At 42.3% G+C, this 18,891-nt stretch overlaps 1 protein-coding gene across 6 annotated transcripts in view; it reads left to right on the forward strand.

Moving 5' to 3' along the window:
- Window positions 1–17,845, forward strand: part of phactr4a (phosphatase and actin regulator 4a) — a 30,726-nt gene extending 12,881 nt beyond the window's left edge. For 5 of the 6 annotated variants that reach the window (XM_084563470.1, XM_084563473.1, XM_084563472.1 and 2 more), the window contains 12 exons: window positions 3,240–3,410; window positions 3,515–3,595; window positions 3,700–5,004; window positions 6,278–6,646; window positions 10,231–10,807; window positions 11,904–12,139; window positions 14,110–14,272; window positions 14,478–14,533; window positions 15,462–15,523; window positions 15,621–15,758; window positions 16,271–16,347; window positions 16,497–17,844. In XM_084563470.1, the coding sequence (XP_084419596.1) occupies window positions 3,240–3,410; window positions 3,515–3,595; window positions 3,700–5,004; window positions 6,278–6,646; window positions 10,231–10,807; window positions 11,904–12,139; window positions 14,110–14,272; window positions 14,478–14,533; window positions 15,462–15,523; window positions 15,621–15,758; window positions 16,271–16,347; window positions 16,497–16,512 (3,251 nt within the window). In that variant the 3' untranslated portion in view covers window positions 16,513–17,844. Of the gene's footprint in view, window positions 1–3,239; window positions 3,411–3,514; window positions 3,596–3,699; window positions 5,005–6,277; window positions 6,647–10,230; window positions 10,808–11,903; window positions 12,140–14,109; window positions 14,273–14,477; window positions 14,534–15,461; window positions 15,524–15,620; window positions 15,759–16,270; window positions 16,348–16,496 lie in introns of all 6 variants that reach the window. The other variant, XM_084563469.1, reaches the window with a different exon arrangement.
- Window positions 17,846–18,891: the final 1,046 nt, after the last annotated feature.

Below are 18,891 nucleotides of genomic sequence, written 5' to 3' on the forward strand. Positions count from 1 at the left end.
GAAGCTGGAATCAATGTGGGCAAAACGTGGGTCTACCTTGGACATCTTATTCAACTGAATAAATTGAATTTTGTCATTAAAGTTAGGATTTTTTTTTTCTACTTCCATCCTTCACTCTGCCAGGGAACATATTAAGTGCCCAGCAGAGCTAGCAAACTATTAGCAGCACACAGTAGATGGACAACAGTCTTTAGTCAAGCACATGAGAGATGGGGCTGAACCTGGCAGGCACTTTAAATTTAATTGAAGTATTTATTAGACAAAATGGCTGTAGGCCACACTAAACTACTCTGCCTCATACAACCCCTTTTTATCAGGTCCTACTCGACGCATTGTTACAGCATTGTTTCACTAAGATTCTTATCTCACATATTTTCTTTTTAACCACGTAGAAGGTGTTTTTCATCATCATCTCTTTCAGTTGTGTCGGGGCTACAGTTGCAAGTTAGTTAAGACACATATTTATATGACGTCTGTGTTGAATAATTAATAAACCCTGTTAAAATTGGATGCCAGCCACTGAAAAACCCACACAGAATTCAGAACAAACATCTTAACTCATGAATACATATTTAAATACTCTCAGCTCTTAAACGCTTGCCTGGCCAAATTCTTGAAAGTGATTAATGTGTCATTAATTTACTTTTTTCCTGTGTAGCATCCTGAGTTTTGCCTTCACATTTTAACAGATGACAATCCACATGTCATAAACCAGCAACACGCAATGCCAGCCTGTATTTTAAGTGACAGGTTACCCCTTCAGCTGTTAGATAGTGTGTTTAACAGTTGTTTATTCTGTAAGGGATGCAGACATTTCAAGACTTCATTTCACAGTAACACTCGTTCACCCTACGGCATTAAAGGGATTTGCTGACTGGGAGCTGTTGGGTGTGTCAAGCTGTCTGTAGCCGGGGAGAAAGCTGTAGTAACTGTTAGTCCTCGTTTTAAATGGAGGAAATGAGAAAATATTTGTACAGAATTTGTTTTCATTTAGGTTTTCTTAGTCAAAGAAAAAACCTGCCCAACCTGCACAGACATAGTCATTATGACGTGGGCTATTTACCCTTGTCAATAAACGTGCTCCTCGCTTGCAAAGCAGTGGCATTCATGCATTTTAGATTATCAAATATATGGAATTCCCGGAAGATAAAACCGTTTTGTGAACAAGGATGTGTATTGCTGGTGTTTCCGCCCTTAGTCAAGAGGATCATTTTAAAGACATTGCAACTAGCACTGTTAGCCTCTTTCTTTGTAAAAGACAGCCATTCGTTGAACGGTTTCTTCCTTTCACCAGTGTAGACACACTAGTTTGATATCATGGTTTTGCAAAGCTCAACCTTTCTGGCCTAGATAAAATGAATTTGAGCTCAGAAGCATTTGGTCCCAAAGGACTGGACAATTTCGAACCGGTTCTTGATTCCCGTTCCTGTAACAACCAGGACACAGGCCGTACTGTTCCTCTGGTAGTCCACCACGATCTCACTGTTTTTGCTGATACTGAGCTTCAAGTGGTTTTTGTTGCATCATACGATGAAGCCCTCGTCTCCTCTGTACTTCGGACTCGTGCACTTGTATGCTTCGGGAACTCTGGAGGATGGGAGGATGTAGTACGGTCATTCTGGGATTGGACAGCAGCGCCTAGTTTTACCAACACACACATTGGCTCCCGATGCATCTTTGATAACACAGACGGGACCAAGGACACATCTTGGTATTTTGACTGTACTTGGCTAGATGCATACGTTGAACTGGAACAGTACTTGTCCAACAACTTTTCACAAGAACACAAGTACAGACTAGACCAGATAATGATAAACACCTAGTATATATATGTTTTATTGGAAACTACGGAATGGAAATGGAAATCCTAGTTCATTTAACCGTGACCTTTAAGTTCAACATATCCTGATTAAGAAAGTTTAATACACCACAAAGTCACAATTGTAGGCAATGCCACCTTCACACTGACTTAAAAGCACTTGTGTTTTTGCGCATTAATACTGTGGAACAGTTCCTCCCTGCGCTTAAACCACAGGCCTTTTGCTTGGCTCTGTGCTTGCTGCCATGCTGTGCTGTGTTGTGAAACCGGCTACTGCCTTACAACTCATCACACAAGAATTATAAGAGAGCTTTCACACCCACTTATTGCTGTCTTAGGATTTCATTACTCAATACATTTTTAGAATTTTCGTTGTTTATCTAATTTTCTTCATCCTTGCTATTTTAATGTCACTGCTCTTTTTTTTAAATCATGATTATTAAAAGGTTTAATTTTGATTGTGGCTGACTGAACATGTTGTTGTTACAGGACGCTGTGTCGAAGTACAGTGTCAAAAATCACATTAATTCACACTCCCCTGTAAATAGTACCCGATAAAGCTGTGTCCATATTTCATTGTCAGTGACAGATGGTAACAGTGGAATTTGGAGCGGCCTTGTTTATGACGCATAATTGAGGGAGCATCTTAGAGTTTGAGCCCTGTCTTACTTATGGACACGCTCACCTGACCAGGACACTCTGGTGATTGTTGCAGTGAGAAAGACAGACTTTTTGTTTTCATCTAAGATTACTGTTTGTGGAGTTTCAAAAATAGGAATGAGCAAGAACCAAATTGGAATTCAATTACTATATTAGGTTGGTATTGATATGTGTGTGTGTGTGTATAAGCCTGGTGTGCTGGATATAATACCACTTTTTATATCCTGTAATCTGTGCATGCATAGTTGGTAGTCTATAGCAAGCTCTCAAAATGATAATCTCACAACTTTATCATGACAAGTCATGTTTAAGGCCGTGTCACTAACCACCCAACAAAAAAGAAGATTCTTAAACTGCGTTGTGTCATCGTGAGGATTCAGTTGTTCAGGACTGCAGATTTAATTCCATTGTGCCAAATTTGTAAGAGACTGTGCCCTGTGTTTTTACCAATACAATGTAATAGCAATCCTTTGCATTTACATGAATACAATGAACTGCAGTGTGACTTGCTTCAGACTGCCACTGCATTCATAGAGCTTCTTGTCTCTTGTGCATAGAGACTCCTGGTAAAATTAGATTAACAGTGAAAACAAACTCATGTTTAATTTCAGCCAGCATAGATTTTATAGTTGAACCCAATTACTTTAAATGAGACTTTCTACCAACAACCACTATTACTTTATTTTTTTTTAAAAATGTTGATTGTGTGTAATATTGGCTTCAATTAAAACCTATTTTCAACTCTGTCACCTTCATGCAGACGATGAGGTTGACCTGCAACAGAGCTCAACAGGAGGTGAAGAAGGAAACTCGAGTGGGGGGACGCCTCCAACTAAACGCAAAGGGAAGTTCTCAAAAATGGGAAAGATCTTCAAGCCCTGGAAATGGAGGAAGAAGAAGACAAGTGACAAGTTTGCTGAAACATCTATAGGTACGCTTGCTACAAGAGTTGTTTACGTTTACCTGTTGTGTACATTACCACTTACTACTTTTTATTTTATAAATTATTTATGTATTTTTCCTTTTTTTTTTTAGCTTTGGAAAGAAAGATTTCTGTTAGGAAAAGTCGCCAAGAGCTGATTGCAAGAGGGGTTCTGAAGGACATATCAGAGAATGGTTGGAAGAACTAGTAGTGTTTTTTTGTTGAAAATGTTTCTGTAGATGAACTGGCTGTATCTTTATTGATATCTTATCACCCTGCCTTTCTATGCATTTGACAGAGAGCAACAATGTAAACCACTCCAAAGATCCACCAGTGAAAAACGGGCATCCTATGCCGGGGGATGTGGACAGGGCATCAGAAGCGGGGGTACGAGTGTCTCGAGGGGAGTCTGAGTCCAAGACAAATTCTCTCAGGCCGCAGAGAGATGAAGGTCGAAGCAGAGCGTCGTCTGATGCTTCCCGAAGTAACCGGGCACCGCTGGATGTGGACTCTCATGCACGGCTCCCTGTGGATGTAGACAGACGAAATCGACTGCCATCAGATGTTGATAAGAGAGCAGGAGCTTTACCTCGAGGAGGATCACAAGATGACAGATACCGGAGAGACGAGAGGAGAGATGGAAAAGATGACAGGGAAGACAGGGGAAGGAAGGACAGGGAAGATGTGGAAAAAAGGGACAGGCGAGATGAGAGGGAGAGGGATGGAGGAGTGGACCGGAGAGAAGACAGAGACTTCAGAGAAAGGCGAGAATGGAGAGATGACCGAGACAGGAGAGATGAAAGGACTGACAGAGACAATAGAGATAGGAGGGATCAAGGTGGGAAGGAAAGGAAGGACCGGGACGAGAGGGAGAGGAGGGATCGGGACGAGAGGGAGAGGAGAGATCGGGACGAGAGGGAGAAGGAGAGGAGAGATCGGGACGAGAGGGAGAAGGAGAGGAGAGATCGGGACGAGAGGGAGAGGAGAGATCGTGATGAGAGGGAGAGGAGAGATCGGGACGAAAGGGAGAGGAGGGATCGGGACGAGAGGGAAAGGAGGGATCGGGACGAGAGAGAGAGAGAGAGGAAGGATCGGGATGAGAGGGAGAGGAGGGAGTACGATGACAAAGAAAGGAGGGACAACAAGGAGAGGAGAGAAGACAGAGATCGGCGACCTGAGAGAGAAAGGAGAGACAATCGAGATGAGAGAGAAGAGAGGGAGAGGAAAGACCCTCGAGTAGAGAAGGACGACAGAGATGACAGAGATGACAGGGACAGGCGAGAAGACAGGGACAGGCGAGAAGACAGGGACAGGCGAGAAGACAGAGACAGGAGGGATGACTTTGCCAAGAGAAATGAAAGAGAGCGACGAGATGAGGGTGAAAAGAAGGAGGACAAGGAGAGAAGAGAAAGGCCCGGGCCTCAGCGGCCTCTAGATGACTCTCGGCCCGTGGTCCGGCCTGTCTCTGAGATGGACTTGCGGCCTCTTCTACAGAAGAGCTCCTCAGAGGAGAACAAAAATATTCGTCCAGCCTCAGAGGCTGACCGAAGGACTACCCTGCCCAGATACAGCAACCCAGCTGCAGAGTTCAGAGAACGCTCAGGTGAGATTTCTTCCTTGTGCTGAATTATAGTCGCTAACCTCAGCTGTGTCGTTTCTTAGAGCGTGTGTTCAAAGGAAGTGAAAGAAAATTCTTTGGAACATTAACCTGGCTCACTATTTGGCACCGTTTCCACTATAGAAACAGGAAGAGGCAAACATTGTGTAGACACACTATTTTTTTTTAGGTTTTATTGCTGCAAAAGGTAGAAAATTATAATATCCACTGGGTTCTGTAAATATTTTTCATGTTGTGTCTGCTGAAACATGAAACAATACAAAATTTTAAGTTTATAGTTTTTCAATTTTTAAAAACTATTTAGATATTTAATGTGTGATTGAACATTATCTAGTAAAAAACAATATATGTAGAAATATCTTGCGAAGTGGCAGAACCATAGACAGAACAAACACTCTTCTCATGGCCATCCACATTTCTAGACTCCGTGTAAACCTTCCCATCATCTCATTGTGTCACAAGGTGAATGAAAGAATGCAACCGTAGTTGCGTTACTGTGGTTAGAAAAATTGGATTGTATCGTTTGACTCAACCCTGTGGTGTAATGATGTTGCTGCGATAGATGCATAAACATAAAGTCAGATTGAATTTCATGCAAATTAAGCAGTGGTTTTAACGTTCAAGTGGAGTCATGTCAAGATAATGTGTTTTGATTGGAACTTTCCCTAAGGCAGTTAAATAGAGAAATAATTTAATAACTGTGATGGAGGCCCAGTTCAGAATATTAACCAAATAAAGTCAAAAGCTTTAATGCACCTTCTCTTCCTATGGTTTTATTTTACTTAAGGAACATAATTAGATAGTAAACAAAGAACTGTTGATCAAAGAATTAAATTTTCCTTACCGTGTTATTCTCCGGAGCCAGTTGATTAAATAATTTAACATTATTTCTGCTGTTCTAACAGTAAATACTGGGTTTTCATACTTGGATTTAGATGAAAAGACAGAAGAAAAGCAAATCATTAAGACAACTCTGTGTATCTTTGATCTTTATCCATATCTTGACTGTGTGTGTACCCGATTTGTCTGATTCATGTTTATCTCTCATCCACTAATGATTGGAAGGCCTTGATCCCCTTCCTCTGGCTAACCTTAAGTATATCTGTGAACTTTTTATGCTGGACAACAAGCTTATTCTTCAGTGTGCTTCTGTGTGTGTTGACTCTTCTGTGTTTCCTTTTTATGTTGTTTTCCAAAGAGCAGCAGTCAAACGCCGCATCTGTAATGTCTGTGTTTGTGTGTGTGCCTTGATCTATAGAGTCCACTGGTGTCCGCTTCGCCCCTGACCCTCACCCAACGCATGGCTCACAGCAGGAACCTCCCCCGCCCAGACAAGCTTTGCTCCCTCCTAAATTCCTCACTCCTTACATCGAGTCTGGCAAGAGTCCGACCCCCTCCCCTGCTTCGTCCACCTCCTCTTCTTCCTCCTCCTCGTCCTCTCCTCCCATAGCTGTGGCCAAGCCGCCAAGGACAGTCTCTCTAATAGCAGACGACCTGCCTCGGCCCTCGCTTGTTGCTGCTTCCTTAGCTGACTCCAACACGCCACCCCCTGTCCCTCCCCATGCCAAACAGCCACCTGTCCCTCCGCCCAAACCCACCAACCGAAACAGCAACCCTGCACTGCTTGGTGAGTTGTGTTGCCGCCTGCTTCTACAGTTTTTTTTGTATATAACTGTGACTGTATATATGTTTTGTTTTGTTTGTCTCTGTTGTAGCGTTGGTCAAACACTGTCCTGACATAGTTCTTGAAGCAGCCAGTATAAACAGACCCCAATGGAAGTTGTTTTTATCTCAAATGTATCCAATTGTTTGTTAAATGCTTTCCCTGCCATTCTGAGGATAAGATGTTTGTGAGTCCTTGTTGTATTGTAGTTCATACTTGAGTAGAGTTTGTGTATGACCTTTGTGTTGTGGTTGGGTATCCATTTTATGATTTGGTGGCAGTTGATCTGCTTAGTTAAAGGACATCTGTTTGCATCGTACTTTTGGTATCAAGTTGTAGTAACTTTAGTAGCTGAAGCTTATTGGCACACATTAATGTAGCACTGGATAGGTTTTTTCAGGGTTGTTGTTTTAGGTTTAAAATAAGCCCACAGCTACTTTGTTTCTTATTTTAGACAAAGAGGGGACCCCCTTTAAAACCAGATGTGTCACCAGCAGCACGTTTGCACAAGCGCACTTTACCGTAATTACATCACGGTTTACGCTATTAGAAAAATTCCAATGGTTTCTGAAAGCTGTGACGTGGAGCTTTACAGCCAGTATGGTTTCATCACAGCAGTTTCAGTCGGCAAAAGCTCTCACTCACAGGACATTGTAATGACCTTTATGTAGTCAAATTCAGTGCTTTATGTTTTGGGAGATGACCAAATTGTTTTCATGCTCGTGTAATGTTTTGCATATGGAAGATGCTCGTGTTTACCAGCTCCAATCATTCCTTTCAGTTTATCTAAATATTTCTACAAGATGACTTTGTAACCATTCAAAGCAAGAGATGGTTCAAATGTCAATGTTAGAATGTCCTAAGTAAAATTCCTGCACACCTCTAAACTTGTTCAATTAATTGGATTCCACGTTGGCTAACTCCTGAATCCAGGTAGCGTTGGTTGAAGTGAGTTGAAGTCATTAGCTGAGGGCTGAGTGTCTGAAATTAACTTTTTGTCTCAGTGGCCAAGAGGCAACTGAAAAGAACCCTCCGGCTAAGCATATTTTTAAACTTAAATAAATTGCCGTTTGTGTCACACAGACATTTTGAGATAATAAGATATTATGGTAAAAACTAATACAAACTTTAACAACATGGTAGAACAAAATCCTTGTTACGATAATAATAAAAAGAATACATTAAGAACATACAGTAATGTTTACAGCGAACGTAATAAATGCATAAATGAAACACTAAGTAAAGTGTTAAGAGAATGAAGACACTCAGTCATCCTCTTTCCTCTGCTGCTGCTGTGGACTCTCCTTTACGTTTAGGCATGCACCAGCAGAGAGGGAGAAACTGCTGTCTCTGCATGTAGCAATGTTTGTGAGAATTCGCCAATTCTGAAGTTATGTGACTAGCACTCTGCAAGGCAGTTTTTACTTTTGTTTTTGTTTGCGTGTAAGAATTCAGCTTAACAGGCCTGCTCTTGTGCAAACCTGGCACCAACCAGGCAGTGGATGGAAGCTGTTACACATATGGCTTTTCCACATGTTTAAGCTTGTTAAATAAGGGGGGGTCATACCGGAATGTCATTGGCGTTTTGACGTAGAAATGTTTTATTGCTCTTTCAGTAGTCTTATCAGTTAGATTAATTAAAATGCCGTCTTTTACTTTCACAACTTCAATGTGTGGTGGAGGAGCTGTGAAAATATTTTGCACTGCAGCCAAGTCTTATAATAGTAGAGAAGACGCTGTTAATTAAAGTTTCTTCTCACTTTCCACCGCAGTTACCTTATTCATCAGAGTAAGAGAAGGGATCCAACTTGTAGATTATGTGCGCGGGGAAAAAAAAGCCTGGTTGTGTGTGTCAGTCTCTGACGTCGACAGCTGAATACAGAGGGCACCCATAACTGACACCATAATGAGTTAGAGGCTTAGCAGAGGTGGATGAGATGTTCTCCGAATATCTCTGTTAACCATTACACGCTGCTAGATTCCAACTGCATATTTCAGTAATCCAAAACATCCAGTGTTTTTTCCAGGCTATTTCAATATATAATTACAGGATAGAGTCGCGAGTCCTCCCTAACTGTAAGCCGAGTGTCATTGTTGCCTAGGTGTTTTCGACTGCGTTGTTAGTCGTGCAGTTTCGGTGTGTGCAGCTAACAGTCTCTGGAGAGATGACACGCACCAGCTTGTCTTTGTACCTTTTTATGCATCACCATCACTTGTTTACAGCCCATCCCAGTACTGTCTGTTTGAAAAACACAATCTCTGGGGCAATGACACATACTCCAGTATCCTTTGTCAGGTGGGGTGCTACGCATAGGTTACTGCATTTGATTTCACACTGTTGCTAATAGTATTCATGGGTTTGCCACTACAAAGTAGACGCCTGTGATTACACCGGCAGTGAACTTTATCAGAGTGGAGTGGGAGTCTTCTTCCTCCATTATTTTTGATACCAAATTTATATTTGAAATCGTCACAGTCATTTCTTAGGGGTATGTCACAATGTGTTAAACATACCCTTATAGAAGAATAAGGTTTGATCACAAGAGTACACCTTTGCTGACATTAGCAATGAGCTAATCTCCGTGCACATACAGGCCTGGCTGATTCATATATCTAGCTCTAATGGGCAAGCTGAAACAAGGAGAAACAAGGAGAAAATGGGTTTTCCTGTATAACATAATAAAACTACTGTCAAAGGAAAGTACCTTTATATAACCAGAAGTGTTTCTTATCTTCATCTCAGTTGTTTTTCCTCTGAAGCAGTTTATTGTCTTATGATACAACTGTGCTCTGCTTCTGGACAGTGTAAAGCCAAGACAAACATCATCTGAATCCACCCTCTCGTATTTATCTCCCAGCTTGGAATGTAAACCGAGCCCCATCCCTCACATCTCCACTCATTTTTGCCAGCTTCCTCACTGAACAGGGGCTCTAAGGTCAGGCAGCCTTGTTACTGGACAAGCTGGAGACGCCAGAGTGAGCATGGCCTCTACCTTTCCCTCCCTGTGTACTTGCGCCACAGGGCTGTCCAGACCTGCTCAGGTACCCGGCGGGCCTCCGGACGACGAGCCGTCGTATTAACGCTTGCAGGCTGGTGTATAGATCCACCACCTTCATGGCATCCATTTTAACACCAGGCCTGCACTGCATGTGTTTCGCAGCCGTTGGAGATGTTATTAGCTTAACTAATGTATTCTAAATGCTGCCAAGGAAACATTGCATGGAAACTGAAAGACCCATTTTGTGTGCCAGAGTGCACTGAATGTGTTTGTTCACCCCAGTGAATGTTAAAAACTGCTGATACAGTTGTATGTTAATACGTGTGTGTTGACCTCCACTGACTCAGTAACCAACATAACAGTAACAAAAACATCTTTATCTCCCTGACTAAAACTGACATGTTTTTTTGCCTAGTTTTTTTTCTTAAACTAACTTCGCAGTTGTACAGATTTAATGTGCATCTTCCTATTCTGATTGTAGTTTTTTGTTTGTGAGCATTATTCTATCCAACAAGTACTAATTACTGTTGTTGGCTGTCTTTTTTACAGCAGAGCTTTCTCAGCCCGGCAGCGGTGTCATTGTGGTACCGGCGCCTGCAAAGCGATCACCACCAACCCCTCCAAAGAGGATGACCCCTGTCACCAAGCGCCATTCTGTAGATCCTTCTCCTCCCAGTCAGGTCCCGGAGTCTTCCAACACTGACCCTCCCTCTGCCCTTGTACTACCGCCCCCTGCTGTCCCCAAAGGAGAAAACAGTGAGGACAAGGCAAACTCAGCAGCACCTCCGACCTCTACGGAGCCTCTGCTTTCACCACCCTCCCACATACCTCCATCTCCTCCAAGAGTTCAGTCACTCCAGCCTCCCAGCACCACGTCCTCTGGTCCCGTGCCCAGCGTACAGACTGATCCTCCCAGCCCCACAACCGAGCCTCCCAGCCAGCCTCCAGCCATCCCTCTGCACATCCTCATCCAGCGAGCCCTGGCCAGCTCTGGCCCAGCTCAGCCCAGCCCAGACGGCTCCCAGAGGGCCCACTCGCTACTATTTGAGTCACCTCCAGATTTCACTGCAGAGGCGGGGGGTAACTCGCGGTACTCTCTTCCTATCACCATCGAACCTCTCAGACTGTAAGTGCCCCATAAACTGTACAATACACTCTTGCATAACAAAATAACTTTTTAAAGCTGAGAAGAAATGAGCACTTTGCCTCAGTCTGCCTGCTTAGTAAGTTATTTTTTTGTATATTTTTTGTATTCTTGTAGAATACACTGATAAGTCAGTTTTTTTAAACAAGTGGGGAAAAAAAGCTATGCTGGCATTTCAGCTACCTTTAAATAATACGTTGCCTATTCAGGTTAAAATGTCAGAAATGAAGTGGTTTAGGCCTCTCAGTTATGAAGATATGCAACTTTTCTTAAATGTGAAGATGTGCAACTTTCCTGTGTTATGGCCAATTTTAACTTGGCATTTTACTTTTTTACATTTTCAGAATTTTGAGATCTGAAATACACAGACCAAGCAAACGATTGGTTAATCAAGAAAATAACTAGTATACACTGATAAGGACCTATGTCCAAGTGTTCTAAAATGGCTAATATTACAGAAGGTCACACAGTATATGATGGTAATAATAATAATAACATAGATGCAGTGGTACTTGCACTTTATGCCTAAAGAAACTGTGAAGAAGAACTAACTGCAACATTCAACATAGAAACTAGCTATATAGATATATAATTTAATATAGCCAACAAGCAAAAATTAATAATGTAATTATTAATTGATCAACCTTCTTAGATTAGTTAATAGTTACGACATAACAGATGGCAACAAAATAAAGACTGTAATATGAAACTCAAATCATCCACTTTTTCAATCGGTATAAGCAATTTTCTGGAAAAAGATTGATTTGCTCCCCGGCTGCATTTTCACTGCGGTTAGTCATACTCTTTTTAATCTCTTTCTTAGATGTTCAGTTGATTAGTTTGAACTTGTATGACAGTCAAAACGCAAAGCTGTGATTAGAAACTGAGTGTTATTACTTGATGTAAAATGGACTTTATTCATCTGTGCGCTGCAGAATATCAAGTAAATATTTACAGTATGTGACAACTGTGTTTCCTGGGCTGTTGAGGCTTTGGACATAACATGAAAAATGAAATGAAATGGAGGAAAAAAAAGAAGTTTCCTCAGATCTCTCACAGCTGCTTTCTTCCTTAACAGTCCAGAAGATGACGACTTTGACATGGAGGAGGAGATGCGGAAGCTTCATCCTCCGAGGCCTCAGAGGCAGCCTGAAATGGAGCCTCGCAGCAGGAGGGGTTTGATTGGAGACCCCAGAGTGAGCGTTATCCCCGAGGGTGGAGGCCCCGGGGACAGTGAGGAAGAGTCCGACTCCGACGGCCCCATTCTGTACAGAGACGATGACGACGATGACGACGATGAGGAAGGCCCGCCAAGTAAGTTCAAGCTGTAGTGTTATATCCAGCCCCGTTTGAAAATTGTTTCAATCATTTACAACTAGAAAATAACTGTCACCTCAGCTCTTAGCCAGTAATTACAACGTCAAGTGTATGTTTTGACCGTGAACCTCTCTCAGTTCATGCATTCTGCATCACCAGTATCTGTAAACAAGTAGAGCTAATGGTTCCTGTTTTACATAAAGCATGCTAAATTGAAGTTGTCTATTATACGTAGACATAGCTGCAACTACTAAGTATGCAATGCGAGTAAGGCTTTCCATTTAAAAGTGCATTTACTTGAAATTGAGAAAATTCGCATCACTTGGATCCTGTTATTGAATGTGAAATGACTGGTACGTGGAATAACTAAATTTACTTTCAGCCCAGTATAGACTTATAAAAATATGTTGCCTCATTTCCCTTATACATCTTGAGGCAAAGAGAGTCATAATATTATTTATCTTACGAGCCTTCTTAAGCCTTCAAGAGTCTCCTAAAAGCATCTTAACTAAAAAAAAAAAACGCTTCCAAATTATGGTAGATTAATTACTTCCTCCTAGAGCGCCTACACCCGAGCGCATCTTCAATTGTTTCAATTATTTTTATTCCATGCGCTGATGTGCTTTGTGCAGTCCACTCTGATTTAAAGTCAGTCAGACATATTCAACACTTCTGCCAGTGTCTGTATCCATTGTCCTTTTCTCCCTCTACCCACTTAACGTCATGATTTCTTCTGGCTACGACCTTACTGGTGGTATCTATTTAGAGCTCATCCTTCTTACAATACCAGCCAACACTAACTACTTATTGAGTGATTTCCCTGGTGGGAACCGCACATGGCCCAGGGAGTTTTCTTCTTGTTATTCGTCTCCCTCAGTAGAGTTTCTTTGCAGCTGTTGAACCTGATTCGCGGTTTCCTTATATGTGGGTTCCAGTCTGTGGAGCTGTTATCTGGTGATTTCAGAGGCTGGTAATGAATATAGAAGGAACTGTTCATCTTCTTTCCTGGGCAACTCCTCTAGAAAGCCAGTTTCATTGCAGCATATTAGAGTGTTTGCAGCTGCATTTGAAGGCTCAGATTTCTTCAATTCTGGACCGACTGACCTTCAAGACTTTAAGCGTTGCTGGACTGTTAAGTGATTGTTAGCCTCATGACGCTGGTTAAGACCAGTGGCTACTTAGAGGAACACTTTTTGGTTTGCTTAATTCCATACATTGTTTCATAGGTTTGGTGTTTAGTTGTATAATGAAGAAAAGGTCAAAACAAAGGAAGATTTCACCACTTTGTCTTTGCAACAGATCTAAAAACATATGTATAACTTACGTGTATTGACGAACAGTTTAGGAAGTGTTGCTGACTAGTTTTAGGGATATTTAAGAGTAGCATCTGTCTGGAGCAACAACCTGTGTGATCAAAATTCACTCTCAGAGATGATGGTATAAAGATAAAGAGCCTTTATTTGTCATTATATTATACAAGTATCATATAACGAGATTGCATGGTCAGACATGGAGGGTTGGTCCTGAGCCGCTGCACTCGCGCGCGCCGCCACTGTGGCCCAACCTGACCGGTGCCTAAAAGGGCTGAAAGCTGCAGTGTGGTTACTGCTCATCAAGCCTTGCTTTTATACCAAATCATTTCAAGAACGAAATAGTTCCATTAAAGCAGAGCACCACTGAAAGCCGAGTACATTCAACATCATTTCATCTCCAGGGACGGCTGATATTAAGTGTCTCTGAATGCCATGTGGGCACTCAAGAACGGCTTTAGGAAATGTTTGTAGAATTGTAAGCATTCAGAGACTCACATAAATGCTCTCAACTTTTAAAGATGAGTCATTCTGATTCAGCAGAAAATCTCGTAATATGACTTAAGAGCACAATTGCAGCAATGCTCTGAGGAAAATTCAGTTTTTCTCCCTCTGTAAGGACTGTTTGTCTAAACATATGAGTTAATTGTGTGACAGGTGGGCTGGCAAGCCGTGTGAAGAGGAAGGACACGCTAGCCCTGAAGCTGGAGAGACAAGAGAGGGAGGAGAGGGACGCTCAGGAGAACTACGACGGTATGAGCTGGCAGAGCAGGGAGCAGTGGTTGGCGGTGAGGAACAAGATCGGCACCACTCTGAACAGGTAAAGGGCATGACAGCTAAATGGAAAAATAAAATAGTGTCACAACTAGTTTTGATTTATCAGAAAACTTCACCCAAGCCTCACCGAACCTCTGACAGCAAACATTCTCTGCAGTCTGATTGATTGATTTGAGAGGATTTTCATCCACCTCAAAATACAACCCATTCATCATGTTAAGTTCAACATAAACTGTGTCTGTCTTCAGGCGGCTGAGTCAGAGACCGACAGCAGAAGAGCTGGAGCAGAGGAACATTCTTCAAGGTGAGACCCTCCCTCCACCCGTCACTCTCTCCGTCCTTCATTTCCTCTTATTTGCATTCCATTCATCTGCACTGTAAGGTCAGAAAGCACACTTTTCGGTTTTCTCATCTTTGCTGAGATCAATAGACCGCATTAGTCATTCGTCTCTAGGCTGAAGTGTTTTTATTTTTTTCTTCCTAGCTCAGGTCGCTGAGCTCTCAGCAGTTCAATACATTATTGTTACTGAGGGCTCTTCAATAACGTTTTGCATATGGTTTGAATAATAGTGACTCGCATATAAAGAGACTGAATCTATCCAGTAGATAGGCTGTCTCACAGAGTGTGTATGAGTTTGTAGCCTTTTTGGGGATTAGTGCTAGAAAGGTTATTCACATTAAAAGGATGTAAAATGGCAGCTTGGTGGTGAACATCAGTTAAAGGGGAAAAGTGAACAGTGAGTAAATGAATGACGTTCATATAGCAAGACAAAGACTCCTGGAGCTTATTGGTTCTATGGTTCTAGACCAACAGTTCTGGTTATTTTCTGGGTGTACATGATTTGGCTGAAGCTGTACATATGCAAAAGTCAGCAACATTCAGAAGTTTTGATAAGATGTATACATGCAGCAGTACCCCACTGTGAGTAGGGTACAAGATTGAATCAGTGGAAGAAAAAAGGCCCACCGTGATGGAACCAACATGGGACCAAGTACGAACAGAATACTTCTCAGAATCTGTCAGCACATTTTGATCCAGGATTCATACCACCTCGCTGCTTTTCGCTTGTCCTCAAATGACTATCCTCCTAAAAACAATGCAGCGCCTTGTGCAGAGCCAGGCGGTGATTAAAGATTCCCGTTACTGCAGCACACAGACAGCAGCTCGGGTGAAATCTACCTGACTGCCTTCAGTGTTTCCCTCTCTCATGGAATGTCTCCTTCTCTTGTAGCCAAGAACGAAGCAGATCGACGGCAAGAGAGATCCGAGATCAAACGGAGGCTCACCAGAAAGGTCAGGATGCAACAAAGTAGCTGCATTATGTACAGCTGACAGTTTTTATTATTAGGAGCTAGAAACTGAAAACACACCCTGTTCATTCTACCATCAGCTGTCCCAGAGACCCACAGTGGCCGAACTCCAGGCCAGGAAGATCCTGCGCTTCCACGAGTACGTCGAGTGCACCCACGCCCACGACTACGACCGGCGAGCGGACAAACCGTGGACCAAGCTCACACCTGCTGATAAGGTGAGATTAAACATAACCTCAACCCCCGCAAACTCCACACCTCTCTATAGTAACAAGGCTCTTGTGGATTTGAGCTGCTTAGCAAGAGAGAGAGCTTAAGCCCGGTGATGTTTTAACAGCAGCGTTTTTTTTCTTTTGGTTAACCCGGAGAGGATTTGCATTCCAAGCAGGTTCAGTATCAAAGAAGGATCCCAGGAATGCAATGCAGACGCTGCTTAATGGTTGGCTTGAGTGTTACCATATGAATTACCTGGTCCAGTGAAGCTCAGAAAATATGTAGGAGCAGAAACCATATACAGGTCAGACCGGAGAGTAGGTGAGAAGTGACAGGATTTCAAGTGCAGTCAGATTTATCTTAAAAACTAACAATAAAGTTTTGTGAAACGTGAGCAGTGAGAAAATTCAGCAAATATGCAGGGCTTTGATCTCCCTCTTTCTTTCCTTTGTGCCTCTCTGTAAACAGTAAAAGCCATTCTTACTAAAGCGCTGTTTCTTTCATGTCTCCTCCTCAGGCTGCCATCCGCAAGGAGCTCAATGAATTCAAGAGTTCAGAGATGGAGGTTCACGAAGAAAGCAGGATCTATACCCGGTCAGGCTCGTATACAGCTCTCATTAATAATTCACCTCAGTTCTTCTGTACAGTCAGCAATACTCGCTTTCTGCTATTTATTCTTTTTGGGAGTCCCACAGTGACACTCACATAGTCTCTTGACCTTTCCCTCCTCTTGTTTCCTGCAGCTTCCATCGGCCCTAGCTGTCCACGCTGACCAGTAAAGCACTCAGACTGGGAGGACCTAGGAGGCACAACCTCCCCCCGCGCTGCTCACTGTGAACTAAACATGTGGTCCCTTTGGTCCCACTGCCAACCTGCTCCAGCAGAAGACAGCACTGATAAATGGAACCAGAGCGAAAGCAGCCACACATCAGTTCAACCACAGCTTGTTCTCTGACAGCTCTTAGACGGTACAATGCAGAACAGGAGGAGTTTGATGGTGCATTCATGCTGGAGGTGCCCGGTGCCAACGCTAAAATAGCGAGGGAGCCCTTCCCCCCCCAACCCCCACCCCTCTGCTGAGGGCTTGGAAAGACTTAAAAGGAGGCTTATCACACTGTCTACTTTAGAAGAACCACTCTCTCATGCCTTTACCTCCCTTCTTGTATATATGCCCTCCTCTCAGCAGAACAGAAAGACTATGCACACTACGATCTTTGCAGTTCACATGAGCACTGTTGATGGTACCACTAAACTAATCGAGTTTAAACACTGTCTATATGCATCTACCCTAAGGTACCACACAGCACCTGCCTTATTCCTCACATGAACTAACACGCACAACTAATTTAAGGCTCCAGACAAAATGTGAAAGTCTCATTTAAAACTCAGTGGTAGCTCTGTTTGAATCAACAGCTAAGCTCGGCGTGTTGACCTTCGGAGCACTGATTCCAAACCTAATAGGTGTGCATTTTACTGTATGTTGTTGATCATTTTGGTGATTCTCATGGAGCACATATCACTAGTTTAGTTTCTAAAAAGGCACCTTACGTTCTTTAATTAGGTGTATAGACGATGGAAAGGTTTTGAGCCTCTAATTCTATGTTTATAATTGAATTATTCAAAGCAGGAAAATGTACATATTTTTTTTTTCCTGGCCATTTTATGGTACTTTATATATGCAAGTCACTGGCTGCAATTGTATAGATCAATTATGTAGATTTAATTGACTTTATATTGTAAACTACTGACATATAATGCTGACATGTTTTAATTGTAAAGTATTTCTCTAATGTAATTTCCCTGTAGTAATGGTACAGATTATTATTACTGTTTTTTGTTTTTTTTTTTGATACCGAGTACTTTAAACTGTTTTTGCAAACACACTGAATCACTGAACAATCCACTCAAATTAAAATATGTGATTTCCATTTCAATCAGGTGTGATTATTCCAGTCTTTTAACAGTGTAAGTGTATGGTCTTGGAAAATGCCCAGATGGGGGCAGTGTTATATAAACGGATTCACAAACCGGTGGCCACCATCTCCGTGCTTAAATGCAACAGGCAAAAGAAGCGGAGAGTCATTCAAAGCTGCAGGCCTGTGTGGGTTAATGTGTTACAGATAAAGATGATGATCTGGAACAAATGGCGCATTAAATCGACATTTTGCTGTCAAATATTAATAATAAATTAACAGATCAGTCACAGGGAAAATCAAGCACTTCCCTACATTTATCACATGTTCAGATCCATAAAATTAGATGCAAGAGTTCCAGGTTAGTGATTAAGAACCTCTCCAGGGAGTGAGAGGTGGAGCGTTCCTATTAAAACCTCTGACAAGTAGCGCTTTGCTCCTGAAGTGTGGGGTATCATCATTCCATCATCTAAAGAGCTCTCTGAGGCCTTCAGATAGTCTTTAGGGACTGGCAGTTGATTTAATAATAAAAAAAAAAAAGTCTTCAGAACATTTTAAATAAATCTTTCCTCTGTAGAAAAATCAGTTTTTCAGGACAAAAACTTCAAACCAGCCGCGAAGCATGCCGGTGGCAACTTCCGCGTCATTTCAAAGAGTGCTTGAAGATAATGTGAGGCCATAGGTCTGAAAGATGGATCAGAAGTGGACTTTCCAACAGGATAATGATCCTTAACACACTGCTAAATCCACCAAGGAATGGCTCAGAAGGCCGTAATGGAGGATTATTGACGGCCTAGTTGAGAAAAAAAAACAAAAGCTCAGATTGGAATCCAATTAGACTGCATGCGGAACTCCTCTGTTTTTCTTTCAATGGCATATCCTCTCTCTGTCATACTGATGCTGCTTCTGAAGGATCTCACTGATCGTTTAGTCAACATCATCAGCTGCTTCCAGATTAGCTTCATTTTTCATGTTGCTGTCACGAACTCACAGAGTGCTGACACACTGGCACGGCGCCATCACGTCCCCGTGAAAGAAAAACAGCCTTAAAGCAGCTACAGTGAATTATTTTCCAGGTCTCCAAAATCTTTATTACCCCAGTGAAATCTCAGTGCTCTCTCAGAGCATCATCATTCAGCCACGGACAGAAGACAGACACAGTTGGACACTACCTGGTGAAGACAGCGGTGCATTTAGTCGCTTTAAAGACAGAACTGTTCCTCGG

Source organism: Chelon labrosus, assembly GCF_963514085.1.
Source record: "Chelon labrosus genome assembly, chromosome: 16".
In the NCBI taxonomy this organism is placed as follows: Eukaryota; Metazoa; Chordata; class Actinopteri; order Mugiliformes; family Mugilidae; genus Chelon; species Chelon labrosus.